This window comes from Fistularia commersonii, chromosome 32 (assembly GCF_037954325.1).
Source record: "Fistularia commersonii isolate RoL2024-O1a breed Wild chromosome 32, RoL_Fcom_v1.0, whole genome shotgun sequence".
Lineage (NCBI taxonomy): Eukaryota > Metazoa > Chordata > Actinopteri > Syngnathiformes > Fistulariidae > Fistularia > Fistularia commersonii.
Genome location: NC_141315.1, coordinates 1,825,699 through 1,851,670, shown reverse-complemented (window position 1 = coordinate 1,851,670; position 25,972 = coordinate 1,825,699). Strand labels below are relative to the sequence as shown.

Genomic DNA, 25,972 nt, shown 5'->3' with positions numbered 1-25,972 from the left:
ATGAGTCTATCAGAGTAACAGCACTTGTTAGATGTTTTGGAGAGAAGGTCAGAGAAACCAGACTGAGATGGTTACTCTTTCAGTTGTAGACTGATACCACCAAAGAGCTCCACTGAACGCCACAGGAGGTCTTTCCTACCTGAGGCTATCAGACTTTTTAATTCCTCTTCCCTCAGCCGCAGGGAATCTTCAATCTTTGTAGTTACAGTTAACAGTTAAGACAATTCATATTTCATTGTATTTCTTATTCTTCCTCCTTTCTACTATTATCTATTACTGTTATGCTTTTTACTTGAAACTCTGGCACAACAATTTCCTTTGGGATTAATAAAGTTTTTCTCATCTCTCATCTCATCTCATCTTGGGTCATGTACAGAGGAGGGATAGTGAATATATTGGTAGACGGACACTGGAATTGGAGCTGCTAGGCGGGAGGTCTCGAGGAAGACCAAAGAGAAGATTTATGGATATAGTGAGAGAGGATATGAAGGTAGTTGGTGTGAGAAAGGAGGAAACAGAGAATAGGGTTAGATGGAGCTGCAGGAAGCAACCAACAGCTCACAGGGCATTAGAACCTCTGATGTTGAGGCAAGTCCCAGCACTAAGGCAGACAGAGAAGTCAGACGGCTAAAAAGGGTGACGTTTAGTCCTGAAAACCTAGAGTGGTCAGGTGAAAATAGAGAGTGGAAGGTTATTAATAGTAATTTAATATATTAATATATGGAGCTGCCAGGCAGGAGGTCTTAAGGAAGACCAAAGGGAAGATTGATGGACGTAGTGAGAGAGGATATGAAGGTAGATGGTGTGAGAGAGGAGGATACAGAGAATAGGGTTAGATGGAGAAGGTTGATTCGCTGTGGCGATCCCTGAAGGGAAAAGCCAAAAGAAGAAGAAGATATGTGTGTGTGTGTGTGTGTGTGTGTGTGTGTGTGTATATATATTAATATATATATATATATAAACTATATTTTCTGGACTATAGAGCTTACCTGTAAATAAGCTGCATCCGCTCTATTAAAAAAAATATGCAAGCTGCACCAGGCTATCAGCCGCAGATATCTATGTTGAAAAGAAATTTCCTCCAGGACATTTTCAAGTTCAGGCCACCTGCTTTTATGTACTCTGAAAGCTTTTTTCGACTTTTGGCATTTCATGAGCTCTTCCCACTGCCGCCTCCAACGTCTTACCATAGATTCATTGACGCCAAGCTTGCGTACCGCAGCACGGTTTCCTTTGTGGATAGCAAGCTTGATGTCCTTCAACTTAAAACTTGCATCATACAAGCTTCTACTTGTGGTTTCCATGATGAAGGGGCGAGGATTTGAAAATAAGTACCAGTTAGTAATTTGTCGTGCGTGTTCTATCTGCTTTTTATCTGATCTTTCTGCTATTCTTCTTTGCACTGATTTATACGTCTTATCTTATTTTGCATTCTACTTCCGCCCCCTAGAGATGGAAGAAAAATCCATAGAATAGCCGCACTTTTGTATACGGTGCATGGTTCAAAACCTAGGAAAAAAGTAGCGGCTTATAATCCAGAAAATACGGTATATATATATATGTATGTATGTATATATACACACACAACAATGACAAAAACATCGTATTTGTTTGTATATAACTGTACATACTGTATATATATATATATATATATATATATATATATATATATATATGTGTGTGTGTGTGTGTGTGTGTGTATATATGAACATTCCATCATGTGTGTTGTAAAATCATCTGGAACTACCAAAGTCATTTCCCCTCAGTGTATGAAAAAAGTTCAACAAATGCGTTTTGTAAGGACATCAAAAAACATCCAGTGCAAAGCCCCAAGCCTAAATAAAACACGATTTCAGGATTCTGGGCTTGGAGATATACACTTGTCGTTAATGCATTAGCCTTTCCTCTTCACCCTTTACCGTTATCCATCCATTCTTATTGTTACATTCAATTGTTCTGCAGGATATTTACTAAAAATTAGTATCATTTTATATAATTGAGGGGAATGACATTGTCCCTGTATTTGTGGGGCTTGCATTAGGCCTAGTTCATTCTGTGTTTCATGTTTAGAAAACCTGAAGTGAATTTTGTAGCACCACAGAGTTAAAATAACCACATCAGACCATTCCACTAAGCTATTTTTAGCCTCAGTTCATGACACCTCTGCAACTATGCAACAATAACTTTAAATTCCCATGGGTACTTTCCATGTCAGTAACGCAGTGGCTAGAGAACAGTAGATTGAGAGGGGAATCGTTTCTCAAGCTCTTCTACAATAGAGTTCATGTTTGGGTTGGGTTGAATCTGTGGGGACACAGGATGCTCTCTTCCACCTAATCCTTTGCCTTCTCCATATCCATATCCATCTCCTTCCTGCCCATCTCCTCCCCCATCTTCAGCGAATGCATGCAAGGAATCAAGGGAATCCAGAGAGTCCATGGAAGACTGACTCTTCATGACCTTTTTGAGTGGGATCTGTTTCTGATCTATCTGGCTGAACATGTTGGCCACAGATTTCTCAATATCTGCAATATTTTGAATGTTTTTTAAAATTCCTTTTAATTCTTTCCGTTGAGGTTCAGGTTCTAGTGGCAAGGGTGGCGGCGGTGGTCGCAGTGACACAGGCCTCAGGGCTGGTACTTCCGAAAGTGATGGAAGGACAAAAGTGGAGGGTCGTACCAGTGATGGTGATAAAGGGGGAGGGAGAGGAGGTGGGGGGGGGGGGAGTGGGAGGAGGAGGAAGGGGAGGTACTTTCTTTTGCGATGAGGTTGGGGACAAAGGAGGAGAGGATGGTGGACAGTCTGGAGGAGGAGAAGGAGGAAGAAGAGGTGGAGGAGGAGGTGATGATGGAGGTGGTGGTGGTGGAATTATAGGAGGATCAGGAATAAAATCTGAAGGAACCTGAAGCTTGTCATCTACATTATGTTTTTCAGTTAAACTTGCTCCAAACCGCCGGAGAACGGGAGGGGTGGGCTTATAGCTAGGTGGAGGTGTTCCTCCATCACTGTGGGTTACTATGATACTTGGAGGGCCCTCTTTAGGCTGAACAATTGGAATATTGTGGATTGAAGTTTGATTAAGATGCTGAGGAGAGTCTGGGAAAACAGCAAGTAAAATATCAGGAGACAGAGATCCTCTTGAATCCCTGTTCTGCCTTTGTCTCATTTCTTGTAGTGCCTGCTGCTCAAATTGTCTGGCCTGTTCCTTGACAGTTAGCTTTGGTTCAAGGCTTTCACGTCCTGTTTGATCTGAATCCAAGGCTTGGTCAAATCCAGTACCTAGACCAGGATCTTTTCTGTCTTTGAATTCAGCCTTTAGAAGCTCCAGATCCCACTGCACTGGATCCATAACTACTTGCCGTCTCAAGGCATCATACATGTCTCTTCGATGCAGTCTTGACGGGAGAGTCCAGCTGTGTCCACCCCCTGAACCCCATCCACTGTCACTGCCACTGTACCCACCGAATCCTACATCTCCTCCAGGGGAACTCAACCTCAGCCAGGCGTCCTTGAGGCCTTTTCTGGAAGGGGAGAAATTCCCAAGCAGGTCTTTCCTTCTCTGACTTCTGCCCAGAGTCTCTGGACTGCTCAAAGTTCCATCCTCATGATAAATGGGATTTTTGATAGTTAGAGGATTTTCATCGGAGAGAAAGGTGATGTTAGATTCAGACTTGGGTAAATTGTTGAGCACTCCTCCATTCGCTATACATTGCCTATGGGCAGCAATTGCCCGGGTAGCAAAATCTGAGATGAGACGCTGGCGATCACTTTCATCCAAACTGCCACCACTTCCACAATGATTTGACTGGCTGGTGCATAGATGAAGGAAAAAAAGTTGTGAATGAAGATAGAATGACACTAGAAATATTAAGAGAACAATAGACTATGAGGGAGAGAAGGGTAAAATGGACATAGAACATGAAAATTACGTTAATACTAAATTAAATGGAAAAAGATATCTTCAGATTAGTCTGTGAAGGTTCTCAGTCATCCAGGGCATGGTGAATTCTTGTTGAAATCTTACCGTGGCAACTGGACTTGAATTTCTTAACTTGAAGACATTTCACCCCTCATCTGAGAGGCTTCTTCTGTTCTAATGACCTATGTGAAGTTTCAAAATAAAAGTGCCAGGGTTTTAGGCGGGTCTAGATTATGGTGGCTTGTAATGTAAATGTAAGAGTTGATCGGCAGAAACTAGGTCTGTTATGCTTATGGAAGTGTCATTTATTGAGACAAAAGAGCAACTTGTGTGGGATTACCTGGATTGGAATGTGAAAGGGTGAAGCTAAGCAAGGGAGTGAACCCTGTTGGATCACATGGACTGAGACTCATGTGGAAGTTACAGCGTCAATATCAAGATGGATTTGCACACACAAACCATGCCCTGTAACTTCAACATGAGCCGCAGTTTATGTGATCCAATATGGATGGGGGTGAAATGTCTTCAAGAGAAGAAAACCAAGTCCAATTGCCATGGCAAGAAGATTTCGACAAGAATATATAAAATATATACAGATTTAAAACTAAAGACATGACTGGAGATGTGTCTGCTTAATGTACAGTTACCGTATTTTCACGACCATAAGGCGCACCGTACTAAAAGGTGCAGTCTCAGTTATGTGTGCCAGTACTGTATTTAACACACACATAAGGCGCACCTGATTATAGGGCGTGGGTTTTATAGACAATCCACGCCCACACTTCCCCCTTTGACGTTCTCACGGTGTCCTCTACTACGTCCGCCTTACAACACACACACACACAAGCATACAAGCGTGCGTATTTAAAAATAGAGCGGGAGCAAAACTGAGTTTAATATTGACATTTTTTTACCGGTAATCGTCATCACTCAAGCCCATCAAAGTCCTCATCCACTGTTTCTGGTTCGAACGGCTATGCTAAATCTCCATCAAACATGCAGGTTCACTTTCTTCACTGTCAGAGTCACTTTCCGTGCTGTGCGGCTCCTCGCAAATGATGCCGGCTTTTGCGAAAGCTCGAACAACAGTGCCAGCAGACACGTTAGCCCAAGCATCTACAATCCATTCGCAAATTGTGGCGTACCTCGCCGGGCGCTGCCTTCCTCTCTTAGTGAAACTGTGGTCTCCAAGAAGACTTTTAGTATCCCATTGTGCGTATCACTACCATGCTGGTCCCCTTCTTCTCCACAGTGTGACTCACCGGGATGTCAAAAGTGAGCGGGACCTTGTCTGTGTTAGTGATCAGGCTGAGCTAGATGTGTTTGTCTTGTCGGTGATATTTTCAGGGTTGTTAAAACAACGATGTTCTGCATAACGCACATAGCCGTTCTTTTATATACAATCAACGCCCACACTTCCCCCTTTCACGTTCCCATGGTGTTCTCTACCACGTTCGCCTTACAACAACCACACTAACAGGGCGCACTGCACTATACGGTGTGCCGCACATTTTGAAGAAAAGCTAAGACTTTTATGTGCGCCTTATAGTCGTGAAAATACGGTAAATAATGAGCACATTGAACCCATCAAGGTAAGGAAGAGATACTCCAACCTAGAACAATTATTAAATTTTTTTCAGCCTAAAAATTTAATGAAGGACATAAAACACTTTTAAGTATGTCAAAAAATATGACCAAATATGACTACCATATGACTTTTGCAAAATGGTGTGTGCCCAAAATGTTATGAGTTAACATGTTATGATGTTTTCCTTGGGATCTGGTGGAATGATTCTAGTTTAGAGTGACTGCGAAGACACAGGTGGCTTTGGCTAGTTGACCTGTACCTATGAAATTAATTTTGGAATATACAATGACAGAACACCAGTGGGCGGATTTGGTATATACAGTGCAAATCGGATTCACAAAAAGAATAGAGGTTGTTAGTAAGACATTTGAATTAATAAAACATCCTCTGAAGCTTCTGATTAATGAGGAAATGAAAATGATATATGATATTGAAAGGAAAAATTTAGGGATTTCATATGGTATATGTTAGAGCAAAATGTGGTCAGAGGTTTTGCATAAGATGCTTGCTTAAGATATTACAGAAGAGCAATACTATGGTTTTGAGAAACAGCAAATAAGAATAATGATTGCAAATTTATATATGCTAAACATGGTATATTGCAGAGAAGAAACCACATTAAATCTGAAAGAAACTGATTAAATCCACCTCTCTATTTTAAAGTGTGCTAATCTGCAAAAACAATGTAAAATTTGCAGAATCCTTTTATTACAAAGCACACAGTTGGTAACTTCTGCACTAAAGCAATCAAAATAACCTTGAGAAGCACAATTATCCACTTCTAGCTCCACTATGTTCTTTCATATCTACCAAAGTACAATCATACAGCACAACCCACAAGCTAGGACGAAGTATGGCAACAGACATATAACTAGATCAAGGAAAAACAAGATAACTATTTACAGGCGTGAAACAATTTCTTACTCACTTTTGTCTGCCATTTATGCATGAAAGAAGGCCGATGAAAAAGAAGGGGTAAGAAATCACTTCACAAGAGAACAGAGCATGTAAAGTAATGGGGTACTAAAGAATGATATTGACATTTGAGAGAAAAAGAGATAATTGTAAAGGTAAACAGGTAATGTTTACATATAGTAAAATTATAGAGACACTGAGATGACTTACAGAACTGTCTCAAATAGGAGAAACACCAATTGCCAGGGGTTCCACAATATCAGTAAATGTCAGAACAATGCTTAAAAAATCTTTTAATGTGGCTATATTTCACATGATTTTATCAGCTTACTAAAGCAGTCAAATAATAGATTTTGTTTTACTTGTTCAAGTATTCCTAGTCATACTTACATTGGCCTAAGAGATACGAGGAATTTGCTTCTTAATGCTTGTAGTTTAAAAAAAATCACTGCAATGTGCTGCTGATTATAAATCGAAGAATTTATAATTTTCAACAGGTACTTAAAAATCTGCATTAAAAATAAAATGAATCAACTAAAGAAAAACAGGTAATTAAAGGGGAAAAAAGGTGTTACACATCAGTGTACTGAGTTGTTTGGTAATGAACTTGAATAATGAATAAACAAACTTTTGTATAATGCTGGGTAGTCATTGGAGAGTATTAAATCCCTAGAATATGGATGTTTTACAGAACACTCACACCAAAATCCCAAACTGCCCACTTTGGATACATGCACAAAGGTCCTTACTACAAAAAATATGCATGCTCTGCAACTGATCAATATAATTGATTATAGATAGGGGGGGGGGGACTTCATTAATTATGGGGTGTATTTTTTTCAATTATCAATCATCAGAATCAATCATGCTGAATTCCAGAGATATAGTTAGGGGATTGTTTCACACACCTACATGTTTGAACACACATTTGGATATCCCTTGTTTTCACTGGAAGATAGTTGCCACCATCTTGCATATGAATTGGTATTATGTTAATGGAAGCACAGACAGGAAACTCGTGGTGCATGTAATGCTGATAACAATTCCTCTCAACTTCTTCGTAATGTCCAGTAAGGAATTAGAATTGACTGCCTGTGTATTGCCTTGAGTGTGTTTATGAGTGTGTTTATGAGTGTGAGTGTGTTTATGTCGAGGTTGTTAAAATGTTGAAATGTTGAAATAAATGTAAATAGGTGTCTCTACATGCAGTCACTATTTGACTCAGGCTTAACCCTCATATTATGTTAAGGGTCAAATTGACCCATTGGGTCAATGGGTGAAATGGGTCAAATTGACCCTTAACATAATATGAGGGTTAATAAAAATTTACTCTCAAACCACTGGTACTTGCTAAATTTCGGGAAATTCTAGTTTTTGGCAAACTGGATGTTTTCAGGTTAAAGGTTGTAAAAATAGCAAACGATACAGTGAATGGGTAGTAAAACTTGGAAATTATTTAAAAAATAAGCATCAAAACAATTCTTCTTCCTGATTCATGATCAGAATACTTAGAATTAGAAATACTAGGAATACAAACAGCATGTCAGTGCAAAATTTCAGCAGACTCTATATATGCAGCAGAAGGATGAAGTTGAAAAATTACTGCACACTTATCTATGCTAGTTGCCTTCAAGATTCCAGATTCATGATTCAGGTCAAGTTTCAATGTTAATTGTAACATGCAGTGTAGAAATGTGTTTTCCTGTACAGTTAAATTCCTACTTTGCTGTCTGCAGTGCATTTAGATATGTATTGATGAGAAATAGTGTAAACATTATTATGAATATGCACAGTGCTGGCAGTAAGACATTTGAATGCAGCTTGGTGTGCGACTCACAAAGTCCAGGTGCAAGGATTAGTGCAGTTTAAATGAGCTGAAATTACAAGTGCAAATGAGCACAGCACTGACTGTGCTACAAGTAGTGCATTATTACAGCCAGCCACAAAAACATGCAACTTAGAGCCAGAAGTAGATTGAGAACATGGTTAACTTTATATATTTTTTTTTCATTTCTGGTGTGAGGACATTGGTTAGCTTTAGAGCAGGAAAAGAATTGAAATAGAAAAGCCTGTAGCTAGTCATAAATATCAGTTTTGTTAGGTGGAAAGGTTATGAGTCTCAACTAGTTTAATTCAAGATTTTGACCTCTTTTCATATAAGCAGTTTTATCTGCCCCAACAAAACCTTAAAAATCACTGTTGAAATGCCTTTAGACAACAAGAAAAAAGCTATGAGAACTAAGAGTTATTCAGATTATAAATTGAAGAAAATGAGGAGCATATGAGCGATTTTAAAAGTTCTAAATGGCAAAGTGGTATGACAAAAGAGAAAAATAATTGATAATTGATAAACAATGATAATTGTTTTAAAAATGTGTTTAGAAGAGTGTTCCTTTTTTCTTAATCAGTAAAAAACATTCAAAAGTAATCTTTTATTTTCATCATTGTTACAAAATTGGACTAAGGTGTGTACTTCAAACATTTAGCTGTTTTCATTTTTAGGATAGCATTGTACATCTGAAGTACAGTGGGGCAAAAAAGTATTTAATCAGCCACCAATGGTGCAAGCTCTACCACTTAAAAAGATGAGAGAGAGGCCTATAATTTTCATCATTGGTACACTTCAACAATTAGAGACAGAATGGGGGAAAATAATACAGGAAATCACTTAGTTGGATTATTAATGAATTAATTGGAAAATTCCTCAGTAAGATATGTATTTGGTCATCCACAAACAGGCAAGAGGGGAAAGAGTGCTGAGTGCCATCCAACTAACACGATACCGACTGTGAAGCAGGGGGATGGAAACATCATGCTTTGGGCATGATTTTTTCTGCAAAGGGACCAGGAAGACTGATCCGGGGTGTAAAGGAAAGAACGAATGGGGTCATGAATGGTGTGATTTTGAGTGAAAACCTCCTTCAATCAGCAAGGACATTGAAAATGGATTGTGGCTGGGTCTTTCAACATGACAATGACCCCAAACACACCCTTTGGGCAACAAAGGAATGGCTTTGTAAGAAGCATTTCAAGATCCTGGACTGGCCTAGCCAGTCTTCAGATCTCAACCCCATAGGCAATCTTTGGATTATGTTAAAAGTGCATTTTGCTCTGGAACAGCCCCAAAACATCCCTGCTCTAGAGGAGATCTGCATGGAGGAATGGGCCAAAACACCTGCAACAGTTTGTGAAGGCTTACAGTTTGACCTCTATCATTGCCACCAAAGGGTATATAACAAAGTATTGTGATGAACTTTTGTTCTTGACCAAATACTTATTTTAACTATTATTTGCAAATAAATTCTTTAAAAATCAATGTGATTTTCTGGATTTTTTTTTCCTCATTTTGTCTCATAGTTGAAGAGTACCTATGCCCCTCTCATCTTTTTAAGAGGGAGAACTTGCACAATTGGTGGTTGACTAAATTCTTTTTCCCCTTATGATGTTTGTTTATGGTCTTGATGAAATCCGGAAAAAATATTTTTTATGTGTCTTACAGTCAGTTTGATATATATTAAAATCATTTAGCCTTTTTTTTTGTTTTTTTTTTTGTTTTCCTGTGCATCGTGTATTTGCAAGTGTATTTGCAGTCCCTATGTCCTCTATTGTAAGTCGCTTTGGATAAAAGCGTCTGCCAAATGCAATGTAATGTAATGTAATGGTTATATTATCCGTATTGCTCCTGCATTATACCAGTATTTCCTTTAATAAATATCTAAAAACTTTCGCCTGCATTTTATGGTGCTTGACTGAAGGACAGTCTGTCCAACATAAGCAGCTGCTCAAAAAACAATTTTGAAAGTACCCTGAATACCCATGAACACCTTTTCCTTGAAAATAATTGTTTATGTGATTCATGGGCAGGGTATCAGTCTGTAATTTTTTATTCTTATTTTAAACAATTTAATGTATATGAAAAAGGTTGGGAGATGTGATATTAATCGATTACATCGACTGACACCTTAAGCCTCCATAAAAATGAAAGGTGAACAGCCAAAGGTTGAAGTTTAACAGCCATAGAAACATGAGCAAATGCCTCTGCTCTGATTCATCATTTTCAATGCCACTTTCACCCATCACTTACATGGCCTTATCACCCAGCTCTTCATACAGGTTGTCGGCAGTGCCTCCCCCAGGTTTGCCTGTTGGAAGTGCCATTTGGATACGGGCTGTTTTGGCACACTCTGACTGGCGTCTGGACAAAACAAAACATAGTTTGCAATCTCAAGTTAAAGTGAAGCCTCAATCTTAGCATGCTGCAAAATCTTCTGTAAAATGTCCAAATGCCCATAAAACCAATATAGGTTCTGTGGACCTATAACTAACAGCAAATGTTTCCTAATACTTTTCAAAGGGCAGTGAGACATTTCATTGTACAGAATATACTGCTTGTGCTACATTCTTTTAACAGTTACAGAGTGGTAGATTGAATAAAGCAGGACAATATTCATGATCTCAATTGTGGCAATTCATTTCTTTAGACAGGTAAGGCTAAAGAATCATTAAAACTGTGGGCTCAGCAGTGAGGGACTCGAGAAGATTTTAGTTAACTCAAAGCATAGCTAAATCACCGTCTGTTATTTTAAAGACATCAAAAAGTGACCATTGTGCCTTCTGTAGGGTTCAAAGGGGGGTCTTTCATGAATTCCATTAATTTTGTGTGTCTCTCACAACACTAATAAACTGGGGAAAATGTCAGATCTCATTAACTATGAGAAGCTGGTAACAGCTAAAGTATGTACAGTACAGGGTAGCGTGACATTACTTGAATTATCCAGTTTGCAGAAGTGTTTCCAAAGAGATGATTATCTGTGATACCTGGTTGATTATTTGGGAGTGTAGAATCAACAGTAGAATAATTTAAACAAATTCAAATAGGAAGACATGAAAAACACAAATTATCATTCCCAACATGCCCTCTTACAATAAAAGAAACAAACTAAATAAAAGTAGAAGAGAAAGAAAGAAAATGTGTACGAAATGTACGAAAGAAATGTGTACATAGGAATGAACTCCATACCTATATTTACACACATACATATTCTCATGAACATGTACACACTTATTGTATAGACACGAATAGACAGCACTAAATTAAACTAAATTCCCTACACAATTTTGAGCTGTTGTAAATAATGGCTGATCAGAAACTACTTTTTGGAATTGCACTTTCCTTCTGGAAACTTGCACTAAGGAGGGATTAGTTATTTGACTGAGTCCCTAAATGAATGTGGCTGAGTGGACTTATAGTTGACATCCTTTATAAAACAGAGCACAAAAGAGAAAACATATAAGTCCCCACTCCACTATGCTGTATATTTGGAAGGAGTGAAATTCAGGATATTAAGGGTGATGAGGGTTCTGAAGAACTCTTTGTTTTTCATACTGCCCTCCTATGTTAAATGATGCAGAGGTCATCTGTATGTTTCCCTGACACCTCACCTGTAGCACACAGGTGGAACATTAGTTTGGGAATTAATTTGGCATGCTTAGAAATTTAAACAAATAACAAGAAATTATAAAATCTAATTGACATATTTTTGATGGGTGAATCTCTTTACTTTGCAGAATATTTAATGTTATTTTGAAAGAAACTCCACTGACTGTGACCATTAAAAATTATTTACTACTAGATTATTTTAAAATGGTTATAATTTGCGAAAATAATACTATTTTATATCATATTTTAATTATATATCAGAAAAAAATTATATCAGAAATATATATATTCTATCCATGGATAACCCTATAATTCCTGATATGTCTTATTGATTACTAGAGTAAGGCTGGACAGCAGATAATTGGTCTCCAATCCCTTTCATAGCAATATTGCATGACAGCGTTGCACTCAACACTATTGATTATTTCGAGCAATCCCATAATCCGATTCATAAAGCGGGAAACGCTCAAGACGTAAATAACTACAGACCAATTAGCATCCTACCGGTTTTTTCCAAAGTAATAGAAAAAACAGTAGCGAAGCAACTAACAAACCATCTAGAGGCCAACCAACTACTTCACCCCATGCAATTCGGATTTAGACCCAAATACTCCACCGAAACTGCATGCTGCCATCTAATAGAACTTATCAAAAAACATCTAGACAACGGCTTTAAGGTAGGCGCCATCTTTCTGGATCTCAGAAAAGCTTTTGATACCGTCAATCATAAAACTCTCATTGAAAAATTGAAACTCTTCAACCTATCTAATAACACACGCGACTGGCTCGCCTCCTACCTAAACAACCGAACCCAAACCGTAAATATCAACGGAAGCAAATCCACATTTGGAAAATGCACCATGGGAGTGCCACAAGGTTCGACATTAGCTCCGCTCCTATTTAGTATGTACATCAACGACCTCCCAAGCATCTGCCCAAATATCATGACACAAATGTATGCAGACGACACAGTCGTCCTGGCTCATGCGAAAAGCATAAGCGAAATCAACACTACCCTAAACAGCGCTCTAAGTAGAATCGCGGGTTGGTTAGAAACCAACCATTTAGCGCTCAACGTCAAAAAAACAATGGCGGTCTTGTTCTCAATCAGAGCACTACCACCCAACCACAATCTCACTCTTACGGTTAATAATGAGCCAATCCAAAACGTCACCGAAACAAAATACCTAGGCATTATCATTGACAACCACCTAAACTTCGAAAAACAAGCCAACGCCCTGTCCCACAAACTGAAAAGGACAGTATACACCTTCAAACAGATAAGAGACTCTCTCTCCCTAGAGGCCGCCAAAACATTCTATAACGCCCTCATCATCTTCCGAATAACATACTGCAGCACTACCTGGGGTTTCGCCACTAGTAATGCGATTTTCAAAATTACAGCTGTGCACAAAAGAGCACTAAAAATTCTAGATAAAAAAAATCTCACACATCACCACTGTAGAATCCTCGAAAAACATAATCTTCTTGCCCTCCCACACATCTTCGAATTAGCAAACCTCACCCTAGTCCACAAAATACTAAGCGGTGCAGCCCCCGGCCCCCTAGACAAATTCTTCGACAAATCCCACAACAACCTAAGAAGTGGCACCCAGGGAAACTGCTCCATTCCAAACAAAAAAACATATTTCGGTCAGAACTCGCTCTCTTTCGTCGGCCCAAAACTCTGGAACAATCTGCCCCTAGGAGTTAAAACTTTGAGTCTTCGGAGCTTCATTGAAGCCACCAAACAGCTCCTGCTAAGAAAACAAATATGCCAACACTAAGCCAGAACCGTCTCCGTCTCGAGCCAAACTGTCTAGCGACCTGCCCCGCCAGCCTCCTTGATGCTTCCGCCTTGCTTTTGCACATAATAAAAAAAAAAAAAAAAAAAAAAAGAATGATATGAACCTCTTATCACGGCCCTAACCACAAGCAAGCGGTTTTAACTGGTTTTAACATGTTTTAACTTGTTTTCCGGTTTTAACCTGTTTTAACCTGTCTTCAACCTGTTTTAGCTACTTACTAATTGTTTTTATTCCCCACTGGAGTACATTTACTCCACCCACGGACAGCCGAGTGCAATATAGCAACTCTGCTAAGCCTGTCTGGTACATCCATCTTCTCATATCGCATTTTATGCTGAAATGTTTAATGGCACTGTACTGTCTGTCCTTAAATAAAATTCATTCATTCATTCATTCATTCATTATAAACCCAAATGACTACAAACATACATACATTCACCTTTAAAACTGTCCATTTCAGACATTTATTGCTTTCAAGTGACTCAGGTGGAATCTGTTTGATTGCCCACAGCCCTGTCTGTGTCACCACTATGTCATATTTCACTCATTTAATGTATAGTGAAACTCTTATTTACTCATCACTCTCACTCTTATTTACAGCAAAAAGTCTGTGATAAGGTCTTTGTGTTTTTTGAATAGAGGAATATAGTACTCACTCCTTGAATCTAGAGATGACAGGTGCAGCACATTAGAGACAAAGAGAGACAGACACGTGATTATTTGAATCATGAATTAGAAAAAAATGCCTTGTTAACAATGTTCCTTTTGGAAATGATAAAAAAGGGATAATTGTTTATCATTAGTCAGTTTACAAAATACCTTTTTTAATCTCTGTTTTCTGCAAATATTCACACAATTTGTGGTTATTCATCTTTAAATTAGAAAACATTTCTTAAGTGTAATGGCCTGCATAAATTTGAATGGGCGACACAAGAGCTCAGAGCCCATCAACAAAAGTGTGTAAAGCACTTTGTGTGTCCTGTGTGATAAATGCAATGCTTGATTGTCTCTTGGCAGTATTTGGCCACAATTACAAACATTATAAAGTATTTAAAGCTATTCTACTTGAGAGAAAAATTAGTTTTTCATATTCATATGAATGTTTGTACTGTTTGCTGATGGCTTCTTACATAAAATACAATATGACATATTCCAAAAAGAGAAGTGGAAAATAGCTTATTGGATTCTATAAATATTTCATTGATTTTAATTGTTGAGAGTAAAAGGTTTCATTTTGTAATCAATTGAATCAATAATGTCTTGTGAAGCCAGCTTAGAATTCCACATTGAAAGAAAAAGCACAAAGCAACGATATAAAACTGCTATGTTTGATTTGGAAGATGAATTCATTGTGCCATACATGCTTTAAATCACAGGCTTGATTTAATTAGATTCAATGGTCATACTTACTGCTTATATGTGATAATGACTACTAGTATGGCAGGGATACAGCAGATAATAATAATGACTGCCAGAGCTAACAATGCCCCCTCTGTGTAGCCTACAGTCTGCATAGCTTTCTTCACGCTGGTCACCACTTCAGGAGTTCGAATCTCCAAAATCCTGCCTCCTGGAGGGAGGAAGGGCTGGAACTCTTTGTTGATGTCTAAGAGTTTACCATCAAGAAACCTTGGAAGGAATGAGAGACATACTGTGTGTTAATTGTGCCTTATGACTTGTGCATTTGCTGATAGACATTTCTGACAGCGGTTCACTCAGGAAGTGTTGCCAATAGGAACTGAGAGTTATCATGTGGCTCAAATGCCAGTTAAATGTTCAGTCAATTATGCAACAAATTGGACTCACAGTCAAACACCTTTGTTCTGTTATCCTTTCACTTTGTAAGAAGAATAGCAAAACAATTAATAGAGATATCATGCAAATTAGGTCAAAGACTGTCCAAGTCTTGCCAATATACTACTTTCACAAACTTCTCACTTGTACAGCTCCTGTCTGGACACAGCTCTATTTGTCAGTGGGTCGATAGCATAAATCATTAAGTTGGACTTGGTGTAGTCCTCCTGCTCTGTTCCATCACCATGGCGATGGGGTCCAATAGTTTCCACAACAACTTTAGCTCCTGGTATCTGTTCCTGGACATATTGTTCCAAAATGCTGACAATGAAAAATAGATCTGTTTAGTTTAAAAGGGCGATGGTTTTAACTCACTCAAGCATACTGAAACATACACGCACGCACACACACACACATACACACATACACACACATAAACACACACACGCACACACAAACTTGCATGCACGCACGCGTGCTCACACCTTCCTATGAGCAGGTTTTGTAATTGGGACAGGAAGCAATGGTACTTGTGTGTATTACGATGGGACTAATAGACATAATATGGTGACTATTTTACAGAAATATTGAATGATTATACCGAATGTGTGCAAGGTGCAGATATATTATGTGCAGATATATATATAGAGGTGCGGACAAATACATTTGCTCTTGGCTAAGATTATCATGTAAGATAAAGAATATCCGATTTTGTGTTTTTTTTTTTAAATATATCCAGACATATACACACTTTTGTATACACATTAATATTCCTTCTTTGAATTAATTCTTTGTCCAAAAGACTGCTGTTGGAGATGTTATTATCCATCTTTTGTGCGCTGTAGTGTATAGTTAATGTTAAGGGGTTTAGTAAAAAAATAACTTGTGAAAAGGAATGGCTAATGTACTTGAGCACATCAGGTTATGTTTTGTTTATTTGTGAGACAGAAAGTGAAGAACCAGAAAAAAACTAGTGATATAAAGGTAACATTAAAATTCTTATATCACAAAAAGTACAATAATAATTCACTGACAAAGACTTAAATCTTAATTTCCAGAAAAAAATATTTCTGTGATTTGTCTAGGATATTGGTCAGAAATTCTGTATGAAGAAACATTGCTAAATAAATCCATCTCCCGCAGCTTATCCTGCATTCAGGGTTGCGGGGGATGCTGGAGCCTATCCCAACTGTCATCAGGCAAGAGGCGGGGTAGAAGCGTAACTATAGCAACTATATTTTGTACAATTAATAATTCATAGTACAATACCCCAATTCCAATGAACTTAGGACGTTGCATAAAACAAAAATAAAAACAGAATACTATGATTTGCAAACTATTTTCAACCAATTTTCTGTTGAATTCACTACAAAGACAAGATATTTAATGTTCAAACTGATAAACTTTAATGTTTTTGCAAATATTCACCCATTTTGAATTTAATGCCTGTAACACATTGTAAAAATGGGACAGGGCCATTTTGACCGCTGTGTTACATCGCCTTTCCTTTTAGCAGCACTCAATAAATGTTTTGGAACCGAGGACACTAATTGTTTAAGCTTTACACAGAATTATTTCCTACTTTTGCTTTAAGTACAACTGTTGCTCAACAGTCAGGGGTCTCCGTTGTTGTATTATGTGCCTCATAATGCACCACAAAATTTTCAATTGGAGACAAGTCTGAACTAATCAGTCTAGTGCCCTCACTCTTACTATGAAGCCATGCTGTCGACATGTGGCCAGAATTTTGCTTGGCTGAAAACAAGCAGGGACATCCTTAAAAAAGATGCCGCTTGGGTGGCAGCATATGTTCTTTCAAAGCCTGTCTGTATCTTTCAGCATTAATGGTGCCATCACAAATGTGCAAGATCCTAAGTCCATGTGGCAATATTCTTTTCACGAACATGCCGGTTTCTAATACAGGACCGTCTGAGTGATCATAAGTATTCAATATTTGCTTTTCCACCTTGCAGCTTGCGCAGATTAGATTTCTCAAAATTCTCCGACTCTTTTGACAATATTATGGACCGTAGATCACAAGTTGAGAAATGTTGTTCTTAAACAGTTGTACTATTTGCTCATGCAGTTGTTCACAAAGTGATGAAACCTCGCCCCATCCTTGCTTGTTAACAACTGAGCCTTTAAGGGTTGCTCCTTTTATACCCAATTAAAACACTCACCTGTTTCCAATTCACCTGTGGAATACTACATACAGATGTTTTTTGAACAATCCTCAACTCCCCTAGTCTGTAGCCTCTGTCCCAGCTATTTTGCTGGGACAGCAAAATTTGATGTTGCAGGCATCAAATTCAAAATGAGAGAATATTTGCAAAACACATTAACTTTTATCAGTTTGATCATGTCTTTGTAGTGTATTTCAACTGAATATAGGTTGAATGTTTTTTGCAAATCATTGTATTCTGTTTTTATTTATGTATTACACAATGTCCCAACATCATTGGAATTGGGCCTTGTACAATAGAGCATGCTAATTACTCTGATTTAGTCTTTGGATGCTTAGTCTTGTACAAATCTTGATAAAAAAAACAAACAAACAAAAAAACACTTTACAAAACAAACATAAAATTGGTTATGTCTGATTGATAATTTGTCAATGGTTAAAACGACAGGTTTTCAAACCAGCGTAATTCATACAAAGCATGTACTGAAACAATGTCTGAATTGACTGAATTTATTTTTATGAATCACAGAATACCTTAACCAAAAACAACAAAAACAATCACAGTAAATCACAGTAAAAGTCACTTTTAAAGGGTAAGATATCAATTTGTTCACATTCAAATTTTTATTTGTGTGTTTTTCACGAGAGAATTTAATGTATTCACAAAACAAAAACAGCAGATATGAATATAATTCATCATGCAAAGGTTTATCATATTATACTGCATTACCTGAGCAGTTTTTCTTTGTTTTTTTCCACGTAAGTTGGAGGCACATTTGATACTATAACCTGCATGTCAAGCTGGTTCACCACTGATATCTTTACCAAAAAAGGGAAAAGCAAAATACAATTCAGATTAAATCAAGCAGTTATATAAACTGAAAACGGTTTCCACTGTTATTTTAAGATATGTACTGTATCAGTGTATCAGAATATTTGCATCACTTTGCCCTTAAATTGGCAAACACTTTCAATACCCTTAAAGCTGTTCTTCATTGTGGACTTTGTGGAGGAATTGACATTTCTACTACAGTACAGACAGATCAAAATCAATTGTTTCTTTAAGGAAGTTTTACTGTAGTGGGTGACATAAATCAGCCAATAGTGTCAAGAAAGAAGCATACTCACTACTATGTCTGCCTTGCTGCTGTGTCCTTGTCCATAGTCGTCCAGGGCAATCACCTCAAACTTAAAATATGATCTCCTCATATTGCGGTACATGATTGCTGTTTTAACTACCCCACTGTATGGTTCGATGACAAAGCCATCTTTGCTATCTTGAGTGTCTTTACCAGCAGGGGGGGCATTGATTAGCCGGTACATCATTAGACTGTAGTTACCAGTGTCTTTGTCCAGGGCCTGGAAGGTGAAGAAATGTAATCAAGAGGAACTATAACTGCTATAATTCCCATCATAATACTCCCACGTGTATTAGCATCATTGACAGTGTGCGTTGTGCAACATAAAACTGTCATCGAGCAAGAGGACAGTTGCTAGTCAAACACAGGGCCACATATGCAGACAGACAACTGGAGAACCCACGCAGACATAGGAAGAACATGCAAACTCTATACAGGAAATTCCCCATGTTGGAATCAAACCAGGGTTCTTCATGCTGTGAAGCCAAAGCGCTAACCACTGTGCAATACCATTATAATAGTTTGTTATTATCATTATTGTCATAGTTGTTGTTTTTGTTTTGCTCTATCTACAACTGTATGTGAAAATAAAACAATTTCTTCTTCTAATTACATTGAAGTTTCCGAACTGCAGTTGGGCTCTAAGCTGTATGCAGTTCATTTGTTTGATTAAAAGTCTGAATAACGAGTGCCTCATTCCATAACACATACATACAAACACTTGTATAGCCTTTGCTTAGCCTCTTGTCACAGGCCTACATTTAGTGAGACATTCATTTTTTTTGTTTTTCTTTAAAACTTGCCTGGACCAAAGAGTCACTTAGAAAAGAAAAAAAAAAAAACTGGAGTGATTGAGATGGCGTTACATAGGATGTTCCCAGTGAGGATAAAGTGGTGAAGTGGAGACCTACAGGTTCGATGAACGGGTCTCTGCCCACCCTCTCCCTAGCTCCTCTCATGACTCCCCCCCCCCCCCCCCCCGCACACTCACCTCAACCCCGTATGTCCATCCCCCTCCCTTCAACCCCTCCCAAAACCCTGATTGCTCTTCTACCCCCACTACCATTCACCTTATCTCCCCTCCCAGCTCAACCTTTTAGGTTGCACCTTTTTCACACCATCTCTACTTAAAAACACTCCCTGCTCCTGTCTATTCACCTTAGCCCTTCACCCCTTCCCCATCAGTGCTCTCTGACGACCAACTGACCTCCCTCGTCATCACCGTGGGTGACGTGAGAAGAGAGTTCAGTTGTTTTCGTCAGAGAAAAGCGGCAGGCCCTGATGGCCTTGTCCTTTGAGTGCTGAAAGGATGTGCTACTAAGCTGTGTGGTGTTTTCCACATATAATTTAGCCTGAGTCTGAACACGATGGTTGTCCCTTGTTTGTGGAAAACCTCATGATTGGTCCCTGTGACAAAAAGAACACCCGACCACCCACAGTGATTAGACCAGTGGCCTTGACATCACACTCCATGGAGTCACTGGAGCAGCTCGCCCCACACCCCACATTCCAAGAGTGTGTAAAACAAGTCCTTATAAGGAAGTAAACCCGACCTCAGGGTCAGAAGTGTAAAATTAGCCTGAACATTTGGCTTGGGGCCAGAACCTCCTCATCTGCACATCCACTGGGCGCGTCTCCGTGGATTTCCAGAGAGGGTGAACGATCCTCTCAGGGTGACATTCATTCCGGCCCAGGATATCTCTGAACCGGGATATCTCGTAAGTGAATTTTCCTGACTTTGAATAAACCGTTCTTGCTTGATGAGTTCCTGGCCGTGGTGACGTTTTTTCCCTGAATGATAATCTGAACACACTGGGACAACAAAGTCCGGTCCCGTGTTTGGAGCCACAAAAACGGACAGTACTATCACTTCTTTCCCTTCCCCCTGCATTGAGTAACAGGCAATATATTTTGTTTTCTTGTTAACATCTTAAAGTATTTAGGAGTGAGATGACTGAGGAGAAAGTTACAAGTTCCAAATAATAATAAGAAAGTTTTCTCATACATTGCGAGCCATTTACATCAAAGGATGGTCTTCTGAATACTGAGTTCGCAAACGCCAATTTCTGTACTGGAAAAAAAGGTCTTGTTGCATGCTCAATATAATTCTATCATTTCTTCTGTCACTCAAACTGTGCGTGATCTAATGACGTGGAAATTATATTGAAAAAAAAAACCAATGAAAGCACCTTTTCTGAGTTTCTACTTTCAACAAGACAGAGCGAGATATATCAGTACGTCTCAGAAAGTGACTGAAAGAGAGAAGTTCAGTAATGACTTTAAGTAGCAGAAACAATATTCATGTGAATGCCACTCAAGGTGTATACAGATATTAAAATGTAAGTATATTGAAATTAGACAGACGTGCATTTTGAAGAAATGCAAAATCTGTGGGTTTTTACTTAGTAATATGACAATCATTACCTCTTAAATTAAACATTGAACATCCAAAAATTTGTTTACATTTGTAGAAAAATGTGTTAATGAAATGTGAAATATGAATGCAATACCACAATTCTGTTCACTCAATTAATGCAGTATTTATTAAGATTATAGTGTTTGATGTTCATGGAGTTATATACACATCAACAATGCAGATGATCTGGTGATATGGATTTGTATCTATTCTGTACTCTACCTGTACTTGCAAGACAGAGGTAAAGGTTTTGGCATCTTCTGCAACCCCTCCAATGTAAAGGGATCTAGTGAAAACCGGTGCATGGTCATTCTCATCCTGGACATCAATCACCACCTTTGCTGTGTTACCTGAAAAACACATGAAAACTCTTTACACTCTTGTATTAATAGAAATACAATAAATAAGAAATCTGATTTCAAAAATGGTTTACATTCTGGTGGACGCTAAGGGGGGGCTGGGGGGCGTGGTTTCAGACGGGGATGTATTTGCACCCAGAGGCTCTCTGTTTCCAGTTGTTGTTGTTGCTTGTTGATTAAAGTTTAACTCATTCACAACCCCAAGGCTCTATCATAATTTCCCCAGCAAGCACCACAACATTTGATTTATATTTTATAGATTTATCCATCCATCTATCCATCTTTTCCCCCTTATCTAGAGTCGGGTCGCGGGGGTAGCAGCCAGAGAAGTGAGGCCCAGACCCCCCCACCACCACCACATGGTCAAGCTCCTCAACCCCAAGGCGTTCCCAGGCCAGCCTGGAGACATAGTCTCTCCAGTGTGTCCTGAGTCTTCCCCGTGGGTTCCTCCCAGATGGACATGCCTGGAATACCTCCCCTGGGGGGTATCCAGGAGGCATCCTGACCAGATGCCCAAGCCACCTCATCTGACTCTTCTCTATGTGGAGGAGCAGCGGCTCTACTCCGAGCTCCTGACAGATAACCCAGCCCGGCCACTCTGTGGCAGAAACTACCTTGTGTCTGCGATCTCGTTCTTTCGGTCACTATCCACAGCTCGTGACCATAGGCAAGGGTGGGAACATAGATCGACCAGTAAATTGAGAGCTTCCCCTTTTGGTTCAGCTCCCTCTTAACCATGACACACTGGTACAGAGGCAGCATCACTGCAGACGCTGCACTGATCTGCCTGTCGATCTCCCGCTCATTCCTTCCCTCACTCGTGAGCAAGACCTCGAGATACTTGAACTCCTCCACTTGGGGCAGAACGTCTTCCCCGACCCGGAGAGGGCATTCCACCCATTTTTGGTTGAGCACCATGGTTTCAGATTTGGAGGCTCTGATCCTTATTCTGGCCACTTCACACTCGGTGTGAACTCTTGCAGTGACAGCTGGAGATCATGGAAATATGACAAAGCGGATGTAGCACTTGGCCTCACTATGACTATGGTGGGAGACGAGGAAAGACCGGTGCTTTTTACAGTGTCAAAAAATGTTGGCAGTGGACAGCATGAAGCAAAATAAATTAAGGTGCCACTTTAAGACATTTCATTCCTATTACGCTGATAAGCCATTTGTCTTTTTTCAGCGAAAACACCACAAATATTGCCAACAATCATCCTGCTTTGTGAAAGCTACCTCAGAAAACTAGCGAGCACAGTTACGTTAATAAATGTTAATAAAGTAATTCTTTATCGCAACTTGATATATATTTTTTTCTTTTTTTTTCCATTAATGTTAATAAGGATACAATATTGTGAAGAGGTGTACATGTAACAATTTTACGGATAAATGATAATTTTTGTAGTTGTTGGTAGAGTGGGGGGTGCGTAATGTTTTCTTACTGGGGGGGGGGCGTTACAGAAAATAAGTGAGCGGCATTGTACAAGAGGCAAAATAATTACTGAATGAGTTAAAATAAGGTAGAGGTATAAAAAGAAATAATGTACAAAGAAAAAGTGATAGTCAATGAGCGGTGGAGCTTCTTCAGTTTAATTCATTGTATGGTTGTCAGAGATTTACCGTATGATCAAATGTTAATCATAAATGTCTTTCACTTGGTAACCCAAGGTAAATAGAAATAGGATAGGTTGGCAAGCAAGGCAGCAAAGGACAGCTAAGCAGGGCTCTGTATAATTACAGTGTGCATTAATCTATGGAATTATTGATAACTTGGTCAAATGTTTTAAAACAAAACTTTGGAAAGGCCATTATTACTGTGTCTTAATTTGGTGCCAAGGAACTGTGCTTAGGAAATAGGAAAAAGTATGAGAGATTCCCATTCAAAAATGCTGACATGGCAAACTTGTCAACAATGAATTATTTAAGAGATATTACATTCATTGTGCTGAGCAAGGACTGTGATGTGCATAATTATAGTTCACATTCTGTAACACCAAAGCCCAAAATGCAATAAAATAAATAAAATCACCCCTTGAACACATGAATCTAACCACTGACTGGGTTGAAATATTTAGATTTGAACCTTTGAACATTCAACACAGTTAACTGTAATTTGTTTTTGAATTACACTGCAGTGTTAAAACATGCTGCAAAAACCAGCAGGTAAGTTAGTGATTTTGTATACTATGTTAATTAATTGTTGTCAAATGTTGTGGTAACAGGGCTTAATTTCTCCTTGACCTTTCATCCAAGAGTAATCTTCTGTTCTAATTGACAGTGGGGATTTTGAGTACATAACTGCTGGGAGCAGAGGATGGACATTGGTCCAAGTTAAGATTTTTTTTTTCCATATTTCATATTTCAAGTTAACTTACTTTGACTTGTTTTTCAACTTATAGGTTGAGTGGGGTTTTTATGCGTAATGTGCGTCTTATCATGTATGTGTAGTTTGGAAAGCAAAGGTACAAATTTCAGGGACCCATCTAAGTTAGACCTACTGTGATAAGTGATTGTAAGACTAAAGTGTGGGTTGCATAAAACATAGGAAGCCCATAGTTCACTTGGGCTAAGGCTAAGGATGTATTTAGTGAAGCCTGGTTTCACTTGTGGATCTCTCCGCGTGGTTTGTTAAGTGCAGTTGGATCTGGTGTGTGTCTGTTGATCTGTCTTGGGATGGTTACAAAAAGGTTGTATCTAAAACCGTGTCCTCTCTTCAGTGTATGTTTTTCTAATTTGACAAAGATGGTTTATTTGACTCCTCATTCAAACCACCTGTCTTCCCTGGCCAGAATGTGCCTATTTAAGTCCTCAAAGGAGAGTTTCTTAAGGTGCAAGAGGACTGCAGAGCCCTGACCTGAAGAGGTGGCTTTCCTGTACTGGGTGATCTGTTTGTGCAGAAGTTGTTTGGTCGCTCTAATACAGAGGTCATCACAATTGTCTTTGCATTTGGCAAAATGTGGGCCTGTGACTGATGTAGCAACACACTGGCACTTGTGGAACTTTTGGTGTTGGTGTGTGCAATATATTGGTGGGCTAGCAGCTGTAACAGTAAATAGATAATATCATTGTGTCCAAATATAATTAATTCAAGGCTAAAATCCCTTCCATGGGCACTGTGAGGCATTTTGAGGTTTGAAATGTACTGGAATTTGGTGTTTGTTGAAAATCCATTTGCTTTTCTGTAAAACCAGCAATGCATTGTGTTACAGTGTCCCTGAGTTTGTTTTTATCTTCCTAATGTTCTATGTGCCCTCTGTTGATTTCCAAAAAAAGCAGACTTAGGGTGGCCAGAAGATTTTAGGGCTTTCCCAACATATTTGATCTAATGTTGGTTCAACCCACTAGATGACTGAGAACCTTCATAAATAAACTTTGCTGATTGCTTACCACCATCAATTTAATGTCTAGTTCAGCGGTTGGTAACCTATGACTTGCGAGCCATATATGGCTCCCAGACAATTTTGAGTTGAAAAAAAAAAAAAACAGTTTGCAACTGATTTTAAAATACTTGTGATATTTCTTCATAATACTGTGTCATTTTAAAGTAAACAAATTAGTTTTGAAGATAAATTTCACGGGTCACCCGATTAGTCGGGTCGGGAACCAATGCCTTCCAAGCATGTCCAGGTCATTGTAAAGGTGAAGAAATTAATTTTATCAGATACCCAACTAGTTTGGGTAGGATGATGGCGAAAAGAAAAAAAGACGATAATTACCGTGCATTCCAGACTGCGTGGACTGAGGAATTTGGATCTGCGGTACGTCTAATATGTAATGATAAAATTGCATCAATGGAACAGTCAAATATAAAGCGGCACTTCTAACAAATCCATGCAGCGCCAGAGGTTGCATTAAAAGTAAGACATATTTAATTTACTATACGTTAAAAAATATTATATGGCTCTCAATTAAATATATTTAGAATTTTATATTTATATTCATCTTTTATGGCTCTCCCAGTCGAAAAGGTTCCTGGCCCCTGCTCTAGCTGCTAGGAATTTGAGTTTTAGTTTGGCTGTGCTTTGTCAGGTTACCTCTACAGAAAGCATTATTGCGTTCTATAGATTTGCTTGCTATTTTTGGGCAATTGTCAAGAGTGTTTGACCAAAAACAATCAATCAAATCTATGACAATGCAAACCACGTCAAACATTTGTAATCTTAGACAGGGGTAAAGGTAGAAGGTGCAGATGACCAATTACTTACTCAAAGAGGGAGCTCGGAGGTTGGAGGTGACCACTCTCATGGAGTCTGCTTCCACCCTTAAAGCATAGCTGGAATTGGCTTCATAATCGAGAGGCTTAGCTGTGGATATAACTCCTGTTGTTTCATTCAATTCAAATACACCTGGAGAAAAAGCCAGAGTTTTAGACACAGACCAAGAGTGATGAAAGCGGGGTGAGAAAAAAAATC

General features: G+C 38.8%; 2 protein-coding genes across 5 annotated transcripts in view; both read right to left on the bottom strand.

Moving 5' to 3' along the window:
* Positions 1 to 25,972, bottom strand: part of pcdh15b (protocadherin-related 15b) — a 180,861-nt gene that overhangs the window by 31,551 nt on the left and 123,338 nt on the right. For all 4 annotated transcript variants that reach the window (XM_086140114.1, XM_086140113.1, XM_086140116.1 and 1 more), the window contains 7 exons: positions 25,766 to 25,906; positions 21,424 to 21,551; positions 18,775 to 19,005; positions 18,377 to 18,465; positions 15,609 to 15,785; positions 15,081 to 15,299; positions 10,507 to 10,617 (listed from right to left, as the gene is read on the bottom strand). In XM_086140114.1, the coding sequence (XP_085996240.1) occupies positions 10,507 to 10,617; positions 15,081 to 15,299; positions 15,609 to 15,785; positions 18,377 to 18,465; positions 18,775 to 19,005; positions 21,424 to 21,551; positions 25,766 to 25,906 (1,096 nt within the window). The remainder of the gene's footprint in view (positions 1 to 10,506; positions 10,618 to 15,080; positions 15,300 to 15,608; positions 15,786 to 18,376; positions 18,466 to 18,774; positions 19,006 to 21,423; positions 21,552 to 25,765; positions 25,907 to 25,972) is intronic.
* Positions 1,728 to 4,583, bottom strand: LOC147215104 (protocadherin-15-like). The gene is given in 3 exon segments (XM_086140024.1): positions 1,728 to 2,731; positions 2,733 to 3,809; positions 4,567 to 4,583. Coding segments are annotated over 3 exon segments (1,599 nt in total). The 3' UTR covers positions 1,728 to 2,226.